This window comes from Mustela nigripes, chromosome 11 (genome assembly GCF_022355385.1).
Source record: "Mustela nigripes isolate SB6536 chromosome 11, MUSNIG.SB6536, whole genome shotgun sequence".
NCBI classification, from domain to species: domain Eukaryota; kingdom Metazoa; phylum Chordata; class Mammalia; order Carnivora; family Mustelidae; genus Mustela; species Mustela nigripes.
The window spans coordinates 20,081,882-20,104,192 of NC_081567.1; the positions used below are offsets into that span (position 1 = coordinate 20,081,882).

The 22,311-nt window shown below is 52.6% G+C and overlaps 2 protein-coding genes across 7 annotated transcripts in view; both read left to right on the forward strand.

Moving 5' to 3' along the window:
• The window catches only part of VWA3A (von Willebrand factor A domain containing 3A), a 51,348-nt gene extending 33,735 nt beyond the window's left edge, over window positions 1–17,613 (forward strand). For 3 of the 6 annotated variants that reach the window (XM_059415096.1, XM_059415095.1, XM_059415094.1), the window contains 12 exons: window positions 902–976; window positions 1,151–1,295; window positions 1,708–1,903; window positions 4,442–4,512; window positions 7,649–7,801; window positions 9,545–9,635; window positions 10,353–10,463; window positions 10,991–11,088; window positions 11,938–12,075; window positions 13,278–13,386; window positions 16,772–16,916; window positions 17,338–17,613. In XM_059415096.1, coding sequence (XP_059271079.1) covers window positions 902–976; window positions 1,151–1,295; window positions 1,708–1,903; window positions 4,442–4,512; window positions 7,649–7,801; window positions 9,545–9,635; window positions 10,353–10,463; window positions 10,991–11,088; window positions 11,938–12,075; window positions 13,278–13,386; window positions 16,772–16,916; window positions 17,338–17,593 — 1,588 coding nt within the window. In that variant the 3' untranslated portion in view covers window positions 17,594–17,613. The remainder of the gene's footprint in view (window positions 1–901; window positions 977–1,150; window positions 1,296–1,707; window positions 1,904–4,441; window positions 4,513–7,648; window positions 7,802–9,544; window positions 9,636–10,352; window positions 10,464–10,990; window positions 11,089–11,937; window positions 12,076–13,277; window positions 13,387–16,771; window positions 16,917–17,337) is intronic. The other 3 variants (XM_059415097.1, XM_059415099.1, XM_059415098.1) reach the window with 3 other exon arrangements.
• A 50-nt stretch (window positions 17,614–17,663) lies between these two features.
• On the forward strand, window positions 17,664–22,028 carry LOC132027303 (von Willebrand factor A domain-containing protein 3A-like). Its single transcript, XM_059416055.1, has 6 exons — window positions 17,664–17,677; window positions 17,785–18,066; window positions 18,858–18,981; window positions 20,641–20,738; window positions 20,930–20,995; window positions 21,300–22,028. The coding sequence occupies exons 1-5, from the start codon at window positions 17,664–17,666 to the stop codon at window positions 20,979–20,981; spliced, it is 570 nt and encodes a 189-aa protein (XP_059272038.1). The 3' UTR covers window positions 20,982–20,995; window positions 21,300–22,028.
• Window positions 22,029–22,311: the final 283 nt, after the last annotated feature.

Sequence of the window (22,311 nt, forward strand, 5' to 3'; positions counted from 1 at the left end):
TCTGCTCCGCGGGGAGCCTGCTTCCTCCTCTCTCTCTGCCTGCCTCTTTGCCTACTTGTGATCTCTCTCTGTCAAATAAATAAATAAAATCTTAAAAAAAAAAAAAAAAAAGAATGGACAGACTTTAACATGTGCAGAGACAGTGGGGCAGGAGGTATCTGTGGGCAGAGTCTCAGAAGGCCAGGTGGGCGAATTCATCTTGAGCCAGAGAGGGAACACCCTTTCTTTGGTAAAGAGGATCAGTCCTCTTTTCAAGGATTTAAATTCTATCTCATAGGGAAGTGAGATGATGCGGGTTTTTTTGTTTTTGTTTTTGTTTTTTAATTAATTAAGAACTATAGGGGCGCCTAGGTGGCTCAGTCAGTTAAGCATCTGACTTTAGCTCAGGTCGTGATCCCAGGGTCCTGGGATCGAGCCCCACGTCGGGCTCCCTGCTCAGCAGAGATCTGATTCTCCCTCTCCCTGTTCTCTTTGCCTTCCCTGGCTCGTGTGCATGCTCGCTCTCAAATAAATATGTAAAGTCTTAAAAAACAAACAAAAAACTATAGTACAGACAGTAAAAAAAAAAACAAAACTGAGTTGTGCAGCTGAATCAGTTCTAGGGGAATTTAAAATGGGCCAATGACTCCCTCCTTTGAGGGGTGGGGAAGTCAGAAATCTGGCTGGAGCTATTCCTGGCCCTGAGTCTTGAGACCCCCAGCTCTGTTCGCACTGCAAATGTGCTGTGACACATCATGGCTCGCAAGGAAGTCTTGTGGCTGGCCCAGGCCAGTGACACCCCTAACATTTCGGGGTGTAATCAGAATTTTGTCCCCCTAACAGTTGGGAACCCCAAAAACCTGGGGCGTAGCATGGATAAATCTCTCCCTTAAGAGCATGTCCTTTTTCCTTCCCTCCCAAGATTTGGAAGTACCATTGAAAGCTGGAGGCCTGAGATGGTTGCCGTGAGCCACGAAAACCTACAAAGTGCCTGGCGGTAGGTGACTGACTGAGACTGCTCCTGCTGTGTCTGAGGACAGCCTCTGTGGTGCTATTGGCTCTGTCCCTCTCTCTGGCAGAATCCCCACCCTCCCCCCTGGGGCCTCGGGCTGGCCCCGCTCAGCTGGCCTCCTCAGCTGGCCCCCCTCAGCTGGCCCGCCTTGCCTCCCAGGTGGGCACTGAGCCTGCGGTGTCAGGGAAGCCGGAATGTCCTCAGCGCCCTGCGGAAGGCTGTGGAAGTGGACTTCAAGGACAAAGACAAATACCAGTCCCAGGGCATCTACCTCTTCACGGGGGGCATCCCTGACCAGGACATGGTGAGGAGGCCTTGTCCTGGGCATCCTTTGTGACCCCGAATCTTCCCCTCGGTGGATGCCTAGCAATAGATTTCTCCAGCCCGATTCTCCAAACTAGACGTCAATGTGCAGAAGGGCTACCTGGGGTTGTTGTTAAGACGCAGATCCTGTTTGGAAGGCCTGGCCTGGGACCTGAGAGTCTGCCTTCCTCGCAAGCTCCTGGGAGATGTCCATGCTTCTGGAAGGCTCTCGGGTCCGCTCCCCAGCCATGCCCTATTAATTGTCCAACCCCAGATACCTTTCTTTCCTCGGCACCACATATTAGAGCAGCCCACGGGACCCGAGGAAAGAGGATTAGGCTCCTCGGACCTGAGAGCAGCCCCTCAGGAGCCCTCAGCCACGGGGTCCCTCCTGCCCTCTCTTCCCCCCACAGCCCCTGCTCAGCGCCTACATGGCTGAGGCCTGTGGGGGCTGCGACCTCCAGCTGAACGTGTGTCTCTTCTACGTGGGCGAGCCTCAGATGGACCTCACGCCCCCGGCCCACTATGCCAGCCGCACTGACACAGCCGCCGCCTACCGGGAGGTCACCCAGGCTACTGCGGGACGCTTCCACTGGTTTGGAGACACAGGTGCGCGAGGGTAGATGTGTTCCAGACGAGGGGCACGGGAAAAACCCCACTCGGAAATCTCCAGAGTTCCCATTCTGGAGACGGGTGGTGGTGAGGGCCACACCATGATGTGACCGTACTTAATGGCACTGAATTGCACACTTCAAACATGGTTCAAATGGGGGCCGCCTGGGTCGCACCGTCGGTTAAACATCTCACTCTAGGTTCCTGCTCAAGTCCTGATCTCAGGGTTGTGAGATCAAGCCCCGCCTTGGGCTCCACGCTTAGCACGGGATCAGCGTGAGATTCTCTCTCCCGCCCCCTCTGCCCCTCCTGCTCGTGCTCTCTCTCTCTCTCTCTCTCTCTAAAATAAATAAATAAATCTTCAAAAAAAAGGGGGGGTTCATATGGTCCATTTTATGTTAAGAATATTTTACCATGATTTTTTAAAGTAAAAAAAAAAGTAAACCTACTTTAAATTATTTTATTTATTTACTTGTTTATTTAAAGATTTTATTTATTTATTTGGCAGAGATCACAAGTAGGCAGAGAGGCAGGCAGAGAGAGAGGAGGAAGCAGGCTTCCCCCTGAGCAGAGAGCCCGATGCGGGACTCGATCCCAGGACCCCGGGATCATGACCTGAGCTGAAGGCAGAGGCTTAACCCACTGAGCCACTCAGGTGCCCCTTGTTGTTGTTGTTTTTTAAAGATTTTATTTATTTGAGAGAGAGAGAGATCACGATAAGGGAGGAAGGGTAGAGGGAAAAGCAGACTCCCCACTGAGCAGGGAGCCTGATGCAGGACTCGAGCTGAATTCAGCTCAGGACCCTGAGCTGAACGCAGATGCCTAACCAGCTGAGCCACCCTGGTGCCCCAAGCTGTCCTTGGCTAAGACACCACATAGGCCCCAACTTCCAATCATACCTTCTGAATTGCTGAGTTTCTCCTGCCTGTGTGCATGCTGCCCAGGTTAATATATTCTGTTTTTCCCTTGTTAATCTGTCTTTGTCAGTTTTATTTGCCCAGTTGGAGAAATCTAGGAGGATAGAGAAAAAGGTTGTTGGTTTTTTTTTTTTTCTTCCCTAAGTAGTTATTTGATTATTTTAACATTTCATTAAAAAGTGCTAACTTGGGATGCCTGGGTGGCTCAGTTGGTTGGGCGACTGCCTTCAGCTCAGGTCATGATCCCGGCGTCCTGGGATTGAGTCCCGCATCGGGCTCCCAGCTCCACGGGTGTCTGCTTCTCCTTCTGACCTTCTCCTCTCTCATGCTCTCTCTCACTGCCTCTCTCTCTTAAATAAATAAATAAAATCTTAAAAAAAAAAAAATCAGATGCTTAGTCCACTGAGCCACCCAGTCCCCCTTAAGTTTTCTTTTTTTAAATATACTTTTAAATATGTTAGGTAGAGGGGCGCCTGGGTGACTCAGTGGGTTAAGCCTCTAACTTCAGCTCAGGTCATGATCCCAGGGTCCTGGGATCGAGCCCCGCGTCGGGCTCTCTGCGTGGCGGGAAGCCTGCTTCCTCCTCTCTCTCTCTGCCTGCCTCTCTGCCTACTTGTGATCTCTATCGAATAAATAAATTAAAAATCTTAAAAAAAAGTCTTAAAAAATGTTAGATAGACATTATCGTGATCATTTCACAGTATATGCAAAAGTCCAGTCGTTTATGTTGTATCATGAAACTCACATACGCCAATAATACATATGATTTTAAGTAACTTGGTAAAATACATATAAAGGAGATAATGGTTTAGGTGCTATGCAGGTAAGGGGAAATGGTGAAGTTCCCCTACGTTGTTGGGATACAACAGAGACTGAGGTTCAGGACGCACTAGTACATTCCACCCTCTCTGATTTACAAATGAAGAAATGACTCCCAGGGACATGAGTTACCGGTGCTTATAAAATTAGTGGCGTAGCTAGGGCCGGAACTCTGCGGCCCCTGTTACCCCGCTCTCCCCGTGGCAAGTGCTAGACATACACATTCAAGTTATCGTTGGTGACTATTACTAACAACAGCACACTGTCTACAACAGTTATCACATGCCAGACATGGTTCCAAGCGTGTTACATATATTGTTATTCGTGCCTCGCGATAACCCTATGAAGTGGGTTACTATTATCCCCATTTTACAGATGAGAAAGCTGAGACAAAGAGCCCAAAACACACAGGTAGTAAGAGGTGGAACCAGGAGTTGAACACAGGCAGGCCAACCTCAGAAGCTGTCTTCTTAGTCATTGCAGTCCAGTCCCTCTCAAATAAGAAGGCAGTATTCCCTACAGACACTAGATACTTCAAATAACAGAAAGGTGGGTATTTTTATTCACTGGACTAGCAGGACCATTGCTCTGAATTCATCCTTCCTCTGGGTGAGAGGTTGGCTGGGCCAGCGCCCCTGCTGGGAGCGGCGCTATACCTGCCCGTCGCCTCCACCACCGGATGGCGTGGGGTAGGGCTGATCAGCTCAGGTCACCTCCACACAACCCTGCTGTGTACAGACGTGGATGCTTGCTGGGATCTACACGCCTTCTCCAGGCTCACGGTGTGCTTTGTGTCTAGGTATTTTCGAAAGCGATGACATCAACGCCATCATGTCTGAGAAGGAAAAGGCTTTCAACTACTCCCAGAAGGTAGGCCTTAGATGTGGAGCAAATGACTGCCCTTCTCTAGTAGTGTCTTGGGGCTGCCGTATAAAGGACCACAAACGAGGCAGCTTAAAGCAAGAGAGATCTGTCCTCTCAGTTTCGGATGCCAGAAGTCTAAACTCGAGGTGTCAGAGAGGCCGTGCTCCCTCTGAGGGCTCTGGGGAGAATCCCTCCTTACCCCTTTCAAGCTTCTGGTGCTGGCTGGTGTTTCGGTGCTGACTGGTGTTTTGGTGCTGGCTGGTGTTTTAAAAAATTGCACTGGGTTTGGGGGGTAAGAAAATAATAAATGAAACAAGATGGGATCGGGAGGGAGACAAACCAGAAGTGACTCTTAATCTCACAAAACAAACTGAGGGTTGCTGGGGGGAGGGAGGGTGGTTGGGTTATGGACATTGGGGAGGGTGTGTGCTATGGTGAGTGCTGTGAAGTGTGCAAACCTGGCGATTCACAGACCTATACCCCTGGGGATAAAAATACATTATATGTTTATAAAAAATAATTTTTAATTAAAAAAAATTGCACTGAATGCTTGTTAAAAATAGGAAGGAAGACTTTATCTGAGACCACTACAGTAGAGGAGAGAGAGGGAACTCAGCTCTGAATACAGCCAAGATAGCTAAGGATTTATAGCCAATATAGCAAAAGGGTCAGTGGACAGAAATTTACTAAGAGGAGCTTAATTAGATATTAAGGGTAGGGGGATTCTTGCCAAACAGGCTTAACGGGATTCTTTGCTAAAACTTGGTTTAGTAGGCCCAAGTCAAGGCTGAGTCAAGAAGAGTGCTCAGAGGAGACCAACTAAAGTTTAGTCAAGGACAGAGTCCTTGTCACCAGCAGTCCTTGGCATACCTTAGCGGTGGCAACACAGCTCCCAGTTCCGCCTCCACCTTTCTTTGTTTGACGGAGAGAGAGAGAGATCACGAGTAGGCAGAGAGGTAGGCAGGGGGTGGGGGGAAGCAGGCCCCCTGCTAAGCAGAGAGCCCAGTGTAGGGCTGGATCCCAGGACCCTGAGATCATGACCTGAGCCGAAGGCAGAGGCTTAACCCACTGAGCCACCCAGGCGCCCCCTCTGCCTCCACCTTCAATGGGCTCCCCTCCCCTGTGTGTGTCTGCATCTCTTCTCCTGCAGGGATCCCAGTCCTTTTGGATTAAGGGCACACCCTTCTCCAGTATAACCTCATTAACTTACATCTTCATTACATTTACAAAGACCCCGTTTCCAAGGAAGGTCACGTTCACGTGTACAGGGGTTTTGGACTACCATGCATTTTTCTGGGGGACACGACTCATCCCCTATCTGCTTCCCTCCCCATGTCTCGATCCACTGACACCCAAGGCTTTGGGTGAAACATGGGAGTTTCCTACAAGTCCATGGTTAAGGTCTGTGTGCTAGCATCCTTGCCTCCTTGGAGGTCCTTGAATGTGGGAGCTCATTCCAAAACTCATTCCTCAACTTGGGGCGTCTGTGCCTGCCGTCCCCTCGAAGGTCGCCCGTAGGTGGTTCTTTATCACTGAAGACTCACGAAAATGTTACTTCCTCAGAGAATGCTGTCGAGATGAGAGGGGTAGAAAGGAGCCAGGTTGTGTCAGGAGCCGTGAGAACAGGCATGAGGAGAGGGACATGAGAGCATTTAAGGGAGCATTGACCAAATTTATGGCGATGGAAAGCATGGGAAGGAAGAGGAAGAGGAAGGAGGAAGAATTCTGGAGTAGCTCCCAGCTCCTTGCTGGGTGACCTGGTAGACAGAGCTGCCATGGACCGAGAGAGAGATAACAGGAGAGGATCCTGTCGCGATGCGGCAGGGTGGTCCTGGGACAAAGGGGAGTCTATGGGGCTTGGGAGCTGACCAGTGGGGGTCCTTAAGACACGGGGAAACGTTAGGGGCTGGAGGTGGTTGTGGAGCAGTTCAAGCCATGGTGGTAGACCCATAGCATGAAGGGGGTCACGGTCAAGGTGGAGAGGGAGGAAGAGCCCGTGAAGGAGACTCGGCCTGACTCGGCATTTTCATTGCCGCCAACTGCAGGGCGACGTCCCCCTGCCACAGCGTGAGCCCCTGGGAGGGCAGGGCCGTAGCTTCGGGTTCACTCCCTCCACGGCCTCCGTGGCTCCTCTGTGGCTCCCCAGCCATGCCCCAGCTGCCCTCCCTGGAGGGACACTCCTTTGGGGCTTTTTTTTTTACCCTTCTCAAGTGCACCTGAGTCTGTTCCTTCATCCGACAAACATTTATAAAGTGTTAGTGGGCAGTAACGGTTCAACCCACCCTTCCTAGGACGTGATTTCCATTCAACATACAAACTTCATTTGCTTGGAGTGTCCCTGGGGCCGCTTTCAGGCAGTAGAGAAACGTGTTGGCAAAAGACACCAAGTGTTAAACGTTATTCTGCCAACATCGGCTCCAGGGTATGTGGGGAGCCGATGGGCGTAGGTGGCGGGCTCTGGGTCTGAGTAGGGAAAGCTGTCTTGGAACCAGACACACCTGGGTTTGAATGGAAGGTCCTCTACATATGAGTAGTGTGGCCTTGGGCACATCCCTTAAACTCTTGGAGCTTTGAGTTCCTCATCTGTAAAATGGGGCTAACATAGCCCTTGCCCTAAAAGCAGGGTTTGCATGCCTTGTTGGCAAGAGGGTTTGAGAGCCCCGGGAATTCACTAGCTCAGTGCTTGAGGCGTCCCAATAATACATGGGGCTTATTATTAACAGGATTGATCCCTAGTGCTCACAGCCCCAGGAGACATTCTAGGGATAGAAAGGAGTTGAGGGGTGCCTGAGTGGCTCAGTGGGTTAAAGCCTCTGCCTTCGGCTCAGGTCATGATCCCAGAGTTCTGGAATCGAGCCCCGCGTTGGGTTCCCCGTTCGGTGGGGAGCCTGCTTTACCACCACCCCCCACCCCGCTCTGCCTGCCTCTCTGCCTACTTGTGATCTCTGTCTGTCAAATAAATAAATAAACCTTTAAAAAAGAAAGAAAGAAAGAGGAGTCCAGAGGCCCCAGTGGACCCAGTCTCTCCTGCTGTGTGTGTATGTGTGCGTGGGGGGGGGGGTGTGTGTGTATGGAGGGGTGTCACCTGCTTGGAGGCACACCATGGCGGGGTGCTGCTAACCCTCCCAATCTCCCCGTGCAGTGTGCCTTACTGGTGTCTTCCCTGAAGAAACAGTCTGGAAAAGAACTGGAAAGCGCAGTTCTCCTGAAGGAAAAGCCGAAGTTATTCAAGCAAAGAAGTCAGCCCAAGAAAGTCTTTTCCTCCAAACCCGCCGCTGCCTCAGTGGCCAGAATGGTTTGACTCCCCTCCCTAATTACACACAGAGGACTTTGTTGCCACCTTGTCTCCTGGTCTTTCCTAGATTTTGAAATTTTGTAATTTTGGCCCCCAAACCCCAAGCCCAGCAGGGGTGGAGGCAGGGTGTTCGGGGGTGAGTGTCCCCAGAGTACCTCCAGCCCTGACCTTATGGGGGAGGAGCTCCTCTGGGGGACCTGCTTCTCGGCCCTGGGGGCATCTCTGGCCTCTTTGCCATCCACCTTTGACTCTGCCTGGCTGTCTCAGCTTTGCCCCCTGGCCGGTAGTCGGGACTCCGTGGAATTGGCACTCACGGAGACATCTGACGGCTGTAAGGCAGGAGGGCTTATCCAGAAGGAGGTTTCGGGGGCAAAGGCTATGTAGTGGGCTCCTGCTGCCTAAGGCTTGGCAGGGCCTCGTAGGACCCTGAAGGTGGGCCCATGCTGGCTCCGGCCTTATTCCCATGACAGCCTGTCACATCTGTCCTGCGTAAAATGTCCACCGCACTGCAGAAATCAGAGGGACCTCAGAGGACCCCGACTCCAGTGCTTGGAAGCCGACAGGCAGATATCCGGAGCCCTTCAGCACGTCACTGACCCACAGGCCCTTGTGAACACAGTGCGTCTGCAGGAAGAGGGAATCCGTCCGGATCCCGTGTAGCTTACCGCCCGTCTCATTCAAAGAACTCTTCCAGGTCCCAGGAGCCAGCCCTGAGGCAAATTCTGGGATGAAACCCGAGAGTCTTGGGGGCTGCCTCCTGAGCTGGTTCAGCAGGAAGAGGCTCAGGCCATACCAAGGCCTCCAAAAAGCCGCCTGGATACAGGACTGGGGGCTCCCTTAGGGGGGCAGCAACCAGGCCTTTTCCACAACAGCTCGCCCAGCCATGTGAGCTGGTCCAGGGCCCCGGGTGATTTTGTTCAACCATCATCACTTTTCCCTTGTGCCCAGGGAGGAAGAACTCCTCCCCTTAGAACGGGCTTGCCCAATAGGCCACAGAACTTACCTGAGTGGTTATTTATTATGCTGGAGGCCCCGAAATCCTGGTCCAGCGGGAAGAAGGGCAGGTACCTGAAGATAATTCTGGCAAATCCCACGGCCATCCTAGCATGCCTCCCTCGCTGTTATTAAACACATACACGTGCACACACACATACGCATGAATACACATACACACACCCCCCGCACATGCATACACTTTTTTTTTTAAAGCAATGATTTTTTTTTTTTGTAAGATTTTATTTATTTGACAGAGACAGAGAGAGATCACAAGTAGGCAGAGAGGCAGGCAGAGAGAGAGGGGGGAGGAAGCAGGCTCCCTGCTGAGCTGAGAGCCTGATGCGGGGCTCAATCCCAGGACCCTGGGTTCATGACCTGAGCTGAAGGCAGAGGCTTTAACCCTCTGAGCCACCCAGGCGCCCCTATACTTTTTTTTTTTTTTAATCTCGAAACCCGCAGTCCTCCTGTACATGTGCCGCAGGAGATAGGACCAACATGTTCGAGATTCTGCTCCCAGCGGCCCCTCCCTTCCCCGGTTGAGACTGGGGTTTCATCCCAGAATTTGGGAAGTCCGGGGAAGGCAAGGTCTCTGGGCTGGCTCCTGGAACCTGGTGAGTTCTTTGAATGAGGACAGTGCCTGTGTGGACAGAGCCTCCTGGACACGCAGCCCCATGGGAGTAAGCTACACACGGTCTGGGCCTGTCACGGAGACCAGGCCACTGACGGGAAAGATCACCTGTTTTCTAGAGCCTTAAAGATGACCCCGACAGAGAGAAGAGCTCCCCCCTGCACACTCTGACTTGGCGGCCCCCCAGCGGCAGAGCAGGCGTCCCACCAGGTGAGGCCCGGTGGCCCCTGAGCTCCTGGTTGGTGGGGGGAGGGGCGGCAGACCTGGTGGAGGAGGAATGAGTTAGGAGTCACTGAAGTGATGGATGATCCTGAGTCTTGACCACGGGCCAGCCCTTCGGCTAAGATTGTCCCATCGAAAGCTTACAACAGTTCCTCCCGTGGGACAGCTCATCTCTCCGTTTCCTGTTTTACTGATAAAGACATGTAGGCCCAGAGGGGCTGTGGATAATGACCAGGGCCGGCTGGTCGTGACCGGCATCAGTATGTTTCCTAAAGTATTCAGCTCATAGCACCAAGGTCATGTATCTTATTTCCAAGGTCAGAGACCTGGCCGAATGGTCCCGAGCAGAGCGGTGGAGTCAGCAAGACCTGGGTAGAATCTTGGCTCTGCCCTGGTGGACTCTGAGCCCCTCTTACCTCGTCTGTAACCTGGGGCGCTGGGAGGCTAAAATGAGACAGGCGTCCAGAAAGCTCTTAGCACCCCGCCTGGGATACATCGGTGCTGGGTAAATGGCCACTCCAGCTACGGCTGCTCCCGGGGAGGCCAGAAGGCTTGGGGTCGTCCCACAGGACCTCAAAGCCATCTTGGCGCCCAGTTTCGAGGGCGCAGCAGAGCTGGAATCGACAGGTCTCTAAGACAAAGCTGGACAGCGTCGCCACGTGACCCCACGAGACTGCTCCAGCCGACAGGCCTCTTGTCCCCTAGCTGCAGCCTGGCCTGTGAGAGAAGGTCCTGCAAAACGGAGGAGGAAGACCGCGCGGAGGGAAGCAGAGACTTCTCTCTCCCTTTTTTATACAGAATCGGGGAATAACGTGGGTGAGTTGGAGACTACACAGACGTCTGAACAGCTCCGTCGCCCTGTAGGAACTGTAGGGTCAGCAGGCCCCGTGGGAGGGAGACCCTCTCCAGCTGTCCCAGGACATGGGCAGCAGTGCCTACCCTCAAGCCACTCAGGTCTCCCAGCCCGGGGGAAGGGGGCATGCACATTCTTGTCACTACCGACCCCCCATCCATCAGAGGACATGTCCTGCACTCTGAGGCTGATGGGGAAATTGAGAAGGGAGCGGAGATGAGTGTCCGCAGGTCCCCACGGCTCCACCATTGATTACTGCGAAATGGTACAAATTCTAGTAACGATTCACGGAGGTGTGGAGAGGGGAGGCTACCGTCTGCTTCCCCCGACAGTCTCCCTTCTACCCTTCAGCAAATTGCCCCTAAGGAATGTTCCAGCTGACTTGATGGACAGAGAAATTAATAAGCAAAGGGAAGCCAAAGTGGGAAGAGGAGGAGGAGGGGAGTGGGGGGAGGGGCAGCATACAGGATAACCCCCCCGTTTCTCCTAGGCTTCGTATACAAGAAGTACCCTCAAGGAAGGGGCATACGAAGGGTCAGCACATCCATCCAGTTGCCCAGGAAGGATACAGTTTGCTCAAGCCAAGAGGTACGAGGTCCTCAGCACCAGCACGTGTCCCTCAGGCGATAATTCCTCCCACCAACCTTCCACTTCTAGGAAGATGGACGTCCTTAGAAGTGGGGGCAAATGTGCTTCCAATGACTGCGTCATGTGGCGGGTGGGGAAAGAGTTATGTGGACCCACGTTTGAAACCTGAGCCTGCCACTTCCTAGCTGGAGGACCTTGGGCAAGTCATTTAGCTACCCTCCATCTCTGTGTCCTCATTTGTAAAAATGAAGACAGTTGTTCCTTTCTGATAGAATTGATGACTATCGAAGTATATTTTGTGTAGATCACTTAGGGGCGTCCGTCTTTTGGTTGCAAGCAACAGAAATCCCCCTTCTTGTTCCTATCCTGAAGGTAGACCGTCTTTCTCCCCACAGCCTTTCTTTAAATGTCTGAGCTTGGTTCTGACGGGGCCAATGCCAGAGCCATGCTTGATGGCGGTGATCCTGCCCATGCTTGTATCTCTCATGGAGACAAAGAGACTCAGGTTATCCTCATTGGTTTAGAGTCTGAACTTCAGGCCAATTATGGCTTTCCACTGGAATTTTGTGGGAGAGGCTTGAAATAGATCCTGGGGAACCAGGAACGTCCACCAGACTTAGAAGTAGCAGATGCTCAGTAAATTGCGTTCCCCATTCCCCGTATTTCCTGTGCCTCTCTCCCCAGTGCGGGGAAGGAATCCACAAGCCACGGATGCCTGGTGAGGACCTAAGAACCTCCCATTTTAAGCACGAGACAGATTTCAGACACAGGGTTTTAGTAGATGAATCAGACCATCATTCATTTAAGCCTCTATTACCCAAGATAATAGTTCTTTCCTTTGTTCTCAAGTGGGTAGCAAATTATGGGCTAAAAAAACTGAATATGGAAATCTCCAGATACATGGGTCCCAGCTGCACTCATCAGAAGTCAGTCCAGGGGCTGGTGGCAGCCAAATACTGCAGCATCCTGCCCAGCATAGAAATCAACGTGAGTTGTGGGTTTTGGTGCTCGTCCCCTTTCTCCCACCCCCTGCCTGTGACCAGCCACAAATGGGCCAGTGTGTTGGGGGGAACTCCATGTGCATGTCCGGGCCACGGCCTCTCTTCCTGCTTCTATCCACAAAGCGCGATGGCTCTCGGCAAATGGAAAATGCAGATCCCGTTGGAGGAAGAGTCAACCCGGGGAGGGCCCGACCCCACCCCCCAGAGCTAGACACGCTCCATAGCCTGGGAATTAGAAACAGCAGCGGAGCATAGCACAGCAGCTGACGAGCTCACAGACGTCTGTACCCCAGTTCTGCTGATGGTTCTATCAGACTGGGAGGGACTGGGGGCTTCCCTCCCCGTCTCCACCCCAGGGGTGAGGGGACGGTGTTCTCTAGTTTGTAGTTTGGAGGTCGGTTTTTTTGTTTTGTTTTGTTTTTTTCCCTTTGTTTTGGCACTGGAACAAGGAAGTTTAGTACAAATGAAAAACAAATCCTAGGTTCTTTCTTTAGAAGACCCCATTTTCTATTTCTACCCTTGCCATTTGATATGACATTATCAACATTAGGGGAAGCTAGAAAGCCAGAAGTAGCCACCAAGTTCAAAATTATTCACCAGAAAGATTTTATGGGAGTTTTATCAAACTGTCAGTCCCCTTCTCTGTCTGTGGTCATCTTTCAGTTTCACATTTATGGGCTTCTTGTCCTACCATTAAGGGTTTTCTTTTTTTTTTTCAAAGATTTTATTTATTTATTTGACAGAGAGAAATTACAAGTACACTGAGAGGCAGGCAGAGAGAGAGAGAGAGAGAAGGAAGCAGGCTCCCCTGCTGAGCAGAGAGCCCGATGCGGGACTCGATCCCAGGACCCCGAGATCATGACCTGAGCCGAAGGCAGCGGCTTAACCCACTGAGCCACCCAGGCGCCCCCATTAAGGGTTTTCTAATTTAAAATTTAGAGGTGTTATGTTTTTTTATTATCACAGTGACCATATTTGGCACAAAACCATCATCCCAACCCCCCTTCTCCTTTTAGAATGATAAATCTGGTAGCGTGATCAAAGAAAAAAGCCTGTAAGTGAATATATAATGCCTAATAGATGTTTTAGAAATGATTAACCACAACTGACTGAACTGTTTACGGCGGTGATGGGGATCTGAGGACGTAGCTGACGGAGGGCCATCTGCCTTGGCTTGCCTTCCTCCAGGGGATAGTGAGACACATCCACTGGACGCCCAGGGAAATGGAAGCGTACATCACGGGCCTAGAGAAGGTGATGAGGCGCTACGTCCAGAGGCTGCAGTGGCTGCTGTCCGGTGAGCCTGCCTGCCGTCCTGGAGGGTGGGAGCGCCGTGAGGGGAAGCAGAAGGTCAACCCCAGGGACCCGGGCCCGCCCTTCCCAGGCCAGGCGCACAGACTGTCAGGTCAGGGGTGAGGCCAGGAGGGTCATCCTGGCACCACATGATTTCTGGGTTCCGAGGTCAGGCAAGCTGCCGGATGTCAGGGAGGAGCGTGGGTCAGAGGGCACCAGAGAGAACGCAGGCCTGTCCAGGCTCATCCCGCAAGGCCACATGCCTCACCCCTTGCCTTCCTGGATGGGACTGAAGTGCTCACCCTCAAGAGGCTCAATTCAGTATTGACTGGACCCCACAGGGGTCAGTGAATGTAGTCATGGGAGAGGGTCCCGACAGAGAAGAGTCCCCTTGTTCTTTACAAAGAGCACCAAGGCCCCTTCAGGGCAGGCAAACAGGCGGGCTGGCCCAGAAGAGCCAGGCTCCCATCCTGGAGAAGGGTGGGCTGGGGATCGAGAGATGGCCAGAAGCATCAAGTCCGAGAGGCCAGGTAGAGAGCTCGAGCTGGACAGGGGGGCGTGGAGGCTTTGGGGCCTGGATGGTTCCTGGGACAACAGGCAGAAGGAAAAGAGGAAGCCTTTTATAGAGGTCGCTAGGGAGAGGCCCTCAGGATCCTGTGCAAATTCATTGGGTCCAGTCCTCTGCAGTAGAACTTGGTAAAACAGACCATGTGCAGTGGAGTGGGGTGATGACTGCACTTCCCAAAGCCCTGGAGGGGGCTGCCAGCTCCAGGTGGAGTTGTCAGGTCAGAGGCTGACATGGGACAAAGGGGTCGCGTGCCTCTCTCCAATCCCAATGCATGTTCACTGCTGGCAAGGGTGTGAAGGCTGGTGAGGCTGCTGCTCCTTCCGCCTTCCGTGCCGTGAACGGAGTCCCCGCCTCACACACAGGTGCGCACCCCAATGCCACCTCATACTTCAAACGCCACCAACACTTCCACTTCAAAACCCAGGGCTAGTTCACGTAGTCACTCATTCCTTCAATATTCAACCAATATGGCTGCTCTCCCGTCAGGCCCTGGGGAGATGGTGGAAGGCGACACCCAACACAGCCCCTGAGCTTGTGGAGCATACGGTTTAGGAGGCTGACGTTGACCAAAGAGTCTCACAAATAAGTCTAACGTCACAAGAGTGACGCATAGAGAGGAGATGGGCGTGGTGCAGGGTGAGCCTTTAAGGGGGCGACAGGCCTGGACGGGAAAATCATGGAGGGCTTTCCTGAGGCGGTGATATTTCAGCCAAGATCTGAAGAATGAGTAGATGTTAACTGGGCAAAGAGAGGAAAGATAGGCATGTCTGGGGTGCTAGGGAGGCAGTCAGTGAGGCGATGCTGAACACAAAGACTAAAAGGAAGCCAATGTGAGGGACGCCTAGTGGCTCCATTGGTTAAGCATCAGACTCTTGATTTCGGCTCAGGTCATGATCTCAGGGTGGTGAGATCGAGCCTCACATTGGGCTCCATGCTCAGTGAGGAGTCGGCTTGAGAATCAATCTCTCCCTTTCCCTTTGCCCCTCTCCCTGCTTACACATACACTCTCTCTTTCTAAATAAATTAAAAAAAAAAAAAAAAAAAGGAAGCCTGTGTAGCTGAGAGTGAGGGAAAGTTAGGGTGAGACCATCCCAGATCGACAAGGCCATGCCCAGACTTAGTCTTTTGTCCTAAGAGCAGTTGGAAGCCACTGAACGTTGTGAGTCAGGGGAAAGTGATCAAGTCAACATGGGCAGTGATCCTGCTGCGGAACTGTGGAGGGGGTGGAGTGGAATCAGCTAAGCTCACAGCAGGACAGCTGAGGGAAGGCGGAAGACTGGGACCCGCTGGAAGAACTGGGGATGACGGAGATGGATGACAGAGGCAGAATCAGAGAGATTGTGGAGGCAGAAACCACAGGGCTTGAGGCCTGGCTCTGTGTTTCCACCGTCCAGCTCCTCCAGGGGGGGATGTGGTTGGAGGTCCCTCGGATGGCTGGCTGGCCGGCCATGCTCACGGAATGTCTCCCATGCCTCCGGATGGCTCCCTCTTGTCCTCATGCTGACATGAGGGTTGCCAGAGAACAGCCCAGAGGAGTCGAGGCAGATTCCTGGGCTGGGGTCCAGCCAGCTCTGTCCACCTTTTCCTGGAGAGCCATCTTTTCTGTGGCAGTTTTTCCATTGTTTCCACTGCTGCCTCCAATGAGGTCCCTGACGTGTGACCGGAGAAGACAGCATGCATTGTCAGCTGTCCCTCTGGCTTTCCCCTGGGTGACCTTCCTTATTTCGCCCTAGGGCCAGGAGGGTAGGGCTAGCAGCTGCCTGACTGAAGTGTGGGTCAGAGGATGTGGGTATGAGTGTCAGCCCTCACCACTGGTCTGTGTGACCCCTGGCCAGCCACTGGTCCTGTCTTTCCCCTTGGGATGAATCCCAAGTCCTTCCACCATGTCACCAGCTTCACTTCTTGTCCCTCTCCCCGCGAGTCTTTCTATCCCAGTGGTCCTGATTGCCTGCATGGGCTTTCTCTCGGTCCTGGGGCGCGCCGTGCTCTCCTCCCCGTCTCCGGCTCGGGCTTTCCCAGGCTGCTCCCTCCACACCTCCGCCTCTTTCCTCTGCTCGCTACCACTCCAGCTGCAGGGGTAGCTCACCCACGGAATTCAGATCCTCCCCAGGATGTGCTCCGGACACTGTCCGAAGCCGTAACTGTGGATCTCACATGTGTCTTCCTTGCCTCACTCTGAGCTCCATGAGGGCACAGCGCCAGGCTCTGCTGATTGCCGTTGACCTGCTAAGGGACTCCACGCTCTGTAACATCTTTTCTAGCTCCAAATGACACTACTTTGTTCCATCGCTTAATGGTAGTAATGAGGAAACTCAAGGCCAGAGCAATTTTTTTTTTTAAAGATTTTTTATTTGAGAGAGAGAGAGAGAGCATGGGCAGGAGGGAGGAGCGGAGGGAGAGGCAGAAGCAGACTCCAGCTGAGCAGGGAGCCCAACGTGGGGCTCGCTCCCAGCACCCTGAGATCATGACCCAAGCTGAAGGCAGACGCTCAACCAACTGAGCCTCCCAGGCACCCCAAGGCCAGAGCAATTATAACCACTTGTGCAAGTGATCACAGCTCACAGGCAAAGCCAGAGCTAAAACCTTGACCTCCCAAAGCCCACACCACTGCCGAGCTCTGCCCTGGACAACTGACAGCCCCCCCCAGCACCACCACCAAGGCCATCTCCCAGTGGGCTGACATCTGATCGGTGATCAGTCAGGCAACAGGCCTATTTGGCAGACTTGGTATTTGACAGCTGCTATGAGAAAAACCACCCCGGGGAGGCGGAGAGGGGGCGACCCCTCACCCCTTCCCTGCCTCTGCCCCATCTCGGAGCAGGGAGCCGCCGACTGTTTGGTGCCGTATTGGAGAGCCGAGTGTGCATCCTGGTGGACACGTCGGGGTCTGTGGGCCCTGCCCTGCAGCAGGTGAAGACGGAGCTGATCCTGCTGATTTGGGAGCAGCTGCGGAAGCACTGTGACAGGTGAGAAGCAGGGGCGCGAGCGGGGGTAGGGGGGGAGTTCGTGGGGGCTTCCCTCTTCACCCTAAACGAGTCCTGGAGGCTTAGCTTGTTTGAGCAGTAAAGAACACCACACCCTGTTGCAGAGGTAAAGCAGCTGTTAGAAATCCATCTCGAGCCCGGGGACCATTGCAAGCAGAGCCAAGGAACCACCAGGCGGCCTTGAATTGTGGATTTCAGCTGAACTTGATTTTTTTTTTTTTTAAGATTTTATGTATTTATCAGAGAGAGGGAGGGAGAGAGAGTGAGCACAGGCAGACAGAATGGCAGGCAGAGGCAGAGGGAGAAGGGGGGCCTGACGCTGTCCTCGGGGTTCCTTCAGCCAGCCATCTTCTAGCAACTCCCTTTCACCGCCTCTCTGCACCCCCCCTCCCCGCCTCCCCAGCTTCAACCTGCTCAGCTTTGCGGAGGACCTGCGACTGTGGCGGGACACTCTGGTGGAGACCACCGACGCGGCATGCCACGAGGCCATGCAGTGGGTGACCCGCCTGGGCGCTCAGGGCGGCACCTCCATCCTGCAAGCGTTACTGGCAAGTCCTCCCACGGAGCCCAACCCAGCAGCCGACCAGAAATACCCTCACCCCCTATACGGATACAGCCTGAGGCTTTCAAATTACAAAGAGCAGTTTGAGATCGAATAAGTGTTACCTTGTTTCCTCTTCGGAACAGCCAAGGAAGAAGAAGAAAGGGATTCTTGTTCTCATTCTATAGATGAAGACACAGAGGCTCAGAGAGGTTAAGGGACTCGCTGGGGTTAACCAGCCAGGAAGTGGGCTGTGCTCTTTCTCCTAAACCTTGACAGCCCCTTGGTCTGAAACATTGGGGTGGGAAGGGATGTGCTCTCGCTCTTCACGGACAAGGCAGTGGGATCCAATCAGACACGCAGCAGGCAGCTGGTTTGGGCCCTTCCCGGTGAGCACCTGTCCCTGAGCCAGACCATCTGTTTGTGCGCACTCTTTCAGAAAGCTTTCAGTTTTCCTGATGTGGAAGGATTGTACCTCCTGACTGACGGGAAGCCAGATACAAGCTGCAGCCTTATTCTAAGCGAAGTCCAAAGACTCAAGGAGCAAAGAGATGTGAAAATCCACACCATTTCCCTGAACCGCTCAGGCAGGTAGGCAGGAAGGAGCCAGGTCCGAGCTGTGTTCCTCTCGGGAACACAGGGCTGCGTGTGTGAGGGCCAAGGTCGGAGCGACTTGCCCCATCCAGGGCCTCCCCTTAGACCCTGATCTCTCCTCACCCCAACCCGTAAGTGAGAAAGGAGAAGGGCCCTGGCAGGTGCTACCCCAGAGTAAAGCCCTCTGTCCGCATCCGAGAACCCATCTCCTGACTCCCTCGAGCCTGGAAACGGACACGCACCGATTCCCACAGGCACGCCCGGTCTTCTCCATCCTGATCTTTCTCAGGAGCCCCCTGGTGAATGCTGAGGGGCAAAGAGCTCAAAGTAGCATCGTGATGGTTGTTTTTATAAACCATCACTGTAGAGGAACATGGGTTAGACCAGAGAGATTCTGCTTCTTTGGAAAAAGACTTTAATGTCACTGGCAAAACTGTGTTGACTTGGGTGCGTGTTTGAGCTCTGTCTAAACCACGTGCTCCATGAAGGTCACACCCGTGTCCCCACCAGGCCTAACCCGTAGGAGCAGGCACCAGCTAGATTAAGGACCGTGTGCCTGCTGTGTGTTTCCATGCTCACTGTTGACAGCAGTCAGTCCACTTCCTGCGGCCACTGCCGCTGCCCATAAACTGACAGGGGCTGGACCTGTGATGCTGACTGTTCTCAAGGGCAGAGCGTCCAGGCCCGAGGCTGACCCCAGACTTGAGCTCCCCACAGTCTGGAGGCACCACAGGGAATTTGCCTGGCTTTCGCCAGCTTGGTCCCAGCCCCTCTGTTCTCCCGACTAGGACAGCAGCTGACTTCCTGAGAAACCTGGCCGCCCTCACTGGGGGCCGCTACCACTGCCCCGTTGACGAGGACACACTCCTCAGAATCCACGGCCTATTGACCAAGGGTTTCGTGGACGAAAGGGTAGGTTTGCGGAGCCACGGAGCCGAGTCTGTACAAATGTCTCAATATAATGTCCACAGAGGTGGGTTTCTTTCCCCCACGTCCCTTAACTGGAAAGATCTCCACTTCTCTTGTGAGACCAGGAACTACTGGCTCGAAGGGGTTCTGCCTCTAGGCTGGCTCTCCTCAGGGTGGAAAGAAGCAGGGCGTGGAGGTTTGTTTAATAACAGAGCAGTTCTGGGGTGCCTGAGTGGCTCAGTCAGTTGGGCTGAATCTCTATTCTGGCTCAGATCATGATCCCGGGATCCCTTGATTGAGCCCTGTATCGGGCTCCCGGAGCCTGCTTCTCTCTCTCCCTCTCCCATTGCTTGTGTTCCTCTCTTGCTGTGTCTCTCTCTGTCAAATAAATAAAATCTTTAAAAAATAAAATAAATTAATTAAATCTTTTTAAAAAAATAACAGAACAGTTCACGTTCACTGAGCATTTACTTTGTGCACAGTCATTGCTTTATAGAGGCTACCCCTTTCAATCCTCTCAAACAATACTATACCCATTCAACAGATGAATAAATGGGCTCACAAGGAGTCGGAACACACCTAAGGACGTGGCAAATGGTAAAGCCAGAGCCCAGACACCCACACTGTTAACCTCTGTGCTTTGAGTCCTCCGTATTTCTGTCTCCCGGTGTTCAGGTCACTGAAACAGATCCTCAAATGATCGAAGTAGTAAATCTAGTAAAGTCACGGTTTCCATCACGCATGTGTGATAAGAGGAGACTACCCATCATTCTCTTCTGAGCAAAAAGTTATGCACATGTTTCTACCTTTTAGGAACATGGTGCTGTCAGTTATAACATTTTCAGGGCCACAAATTATCAACTAAGACAACCAGAACTCCAGATTTCTTTTTGGTGGTTAAAGTACATCTCCCAGGACGTGACAAAATTTTTGAAGTCAGTGCTTTGCGTGACTCCTTTATTCAAGTACCTCTTCTAGGGACAAACATTACAAATAGTTCGGAAAACAGAACAAGTCAAAGTAGTAAATATTCACCCATGTCCTTACAACACAGGAAAACGAATGGACAGTATTGGGAAGGTCTTCAGATTAATGCCTCGACAAATCAGAGTCTTTTAATAGTTTCTGGATACAGAATGGGATCATTCTGCTCTCGCCGCCAAGGGCAGAACGCGGCTTCCTCTCCTCCTTACGTTCTCTTGCTGATTGTGAGAATTTGTGTCTTTAACCCTAGTCTCTAGAATTCCATTGGTTGACGTAATGAAAAAAGCATGCCTGCAAAGCTTGGTTTTACTAGAAGGAATAGGGAAAGGGAAGAACAGATTTTACCAAGTAATGGTGACGTAAGGAGCAGGTCCCACTTCTGCTGGGAAGAGAGGGGCTGACTTCAGTGACGTTCAGTGAGCATCTCGGGTTACCACTGCCCACCCATTCCCCGCACAGACCCTCACACACCTTATCTCGAAGTGTCCCATCTGCAGAATGACTGCCTTGGCAGGTGGTGAGCTCTTTGTCCCTGGAGGTATGTAAACCAAAGCCTCTGGATTTCCTGCATTGGGTAGAAGGCCACATTTGATTAACTCTAAAGTTTTTCCACTGAGATTTCAGGTTGCATCCAGTCATTTAATGGATCTAACTTTACGTTCATTTCCCCTTTCCAAGGATCCCGTGTTGCCACCGTTTGAAGGAGATGATTTAAGGAGATTGGCCCAGGAGATCACCAAGGCCAGAAGATTCCTCTGGAAGGCCCAGTCCTTCAGGTATACCCTTCAAGCAGCCCCTCCCATCTGCCTTGTGGCTCTGGGCCACCCAGACCCCGGGGGCCTCCTCGAGACCAGATGCCCCTTGGTTATGGGAGCCTTCCTCCAAGAGCTCCTGCCCTGCTTCTCCCCACCAGGCCCAGAAATCTGGGCATCAAGAAGGCCATCTTGCTTCCTCTCCTGTCCACTAGGTCCCAACTCCAGAAGAAAAACAACAAAGAACCAAATGTTACTCCTCTTTAGACAAGTGTTCTCAGGTAAGAGGAGATGATCGCCTCTCCGTCTTGCATATCCTCCAAGGGCCACACAGCATGTCCTGTTTCATAGTAATGGCTATGGGGGAAGGGGACTAGAAATGATTCCTCTATACAGAAACACCAGCCTACAAATACTTACTCACCGAGCATACATTGGCCCTGGGAAAGCTGTAACCCAGTGTTCGTGCCTAGGAAACAGGATCCCAGGCTCCAGGGATCCCGGGAAGCTGAGGGAAGGAAAGCTCTGTCATCCTGGGTCCACCCTAATTTTCCTGCCCTGTCCCCAACACCCCCTACACTCCAGCCACAGAACTGTCACTCCCTGGGAAGCTCTGCATCACGCCCTGCCTGGAACACCCTCTCCCCACCCTCTGCCCGGTGACTCCTGCTCATCAGTGAAGATACAGCTCCAATGGCATCAGCTCCACTGTGAAGAAGCCCCTGAGACCCACCAAGAGCTGGGACCCTCCTGCCTTCCTTCCATTGTGTCCTGGCCAGACAACCCTTTTCATAGCCATGACACTGACCACTTATTACACCCAGCACTCCATGGCATGCTTCCTTGCTTCCCTGCCCACTTTTCTTGACTGTGTGCTCCCAGGATGAGGCTGGTGTCCTATAACCATCTCTAGGTCCCCAGGACCTGCCACGGGGCTGATGGAGTAAACTGTGAGCATCCTGCTTGGTTGTGGAAGCTCAGCTCTAGAAACCAGCCAGAGCGTGAACCCCTCACTCTGTGCTTCCAACCACCCTGGTCCATGGTGAGGGGAGGTGCAGATTCAGCCTCAGCCCATCTTGGGAAAAGAAACAAGTGGGGCTTCCCACCTGCCCCCTTACCTGTTCAACCGAACTGGATTGCAGGTCTGCTCTGGAGCCAAGTGCAGAGAGAGAGAGAGAGAGCGCTCTGCTCAAGCAGGTGAAAACCAGGCTGCGTCTGCTGGGCCCAGCCCTGCTGTGTACATATGAAGTGAATATATCATGTATTATGTGGTCTGGGGTCACTCCTGAGACGAAAAAAATGGCTTGAATTTAATTAAATGATAACCCAAATGAGTCTTAAGCTGAAGTGATGATTGGTTCGTCTATGTGTGTGTGTGTTTATACATTTTTGGTGATATAAAATTTTATTAAAAGATTCCTGTGAGGGGCACCTGGGTGGCTTAGTGGGTTAAAGCCTCTGCCTTCAGCTCAGGTCATGATCCCAGGGTCCTGGGATCAAGCCCCACATCGGGCTCTCTGCTCAGCGGGGAGCCTGCTTCCTCCTCTCTCTCTCTCTGCTTGCCTCTCTGCCTACTTATGATCTCTGTCTGTCAAAT

Bases quoted from the DNA above. Each gene is read 5' to 3' on its own strand.
- LOC132027303 (XM_059416055.1), top strand. The intron at 18,982-20,640 runs GTAGGTTTGCGG...CCCCTTTCCAAG, and splicing joins AGGGTTTCGTGGACGAAAGG to GATCCCGTGTTGCCACCGTT. The intron at 20,739-20,929 runs GTATACCCTTCA...CCTGTCCACTAG, and splicing joins TGGAAGGCCCAGTCCTTCAG to GTCCCAACTCCAGAAGAAAA.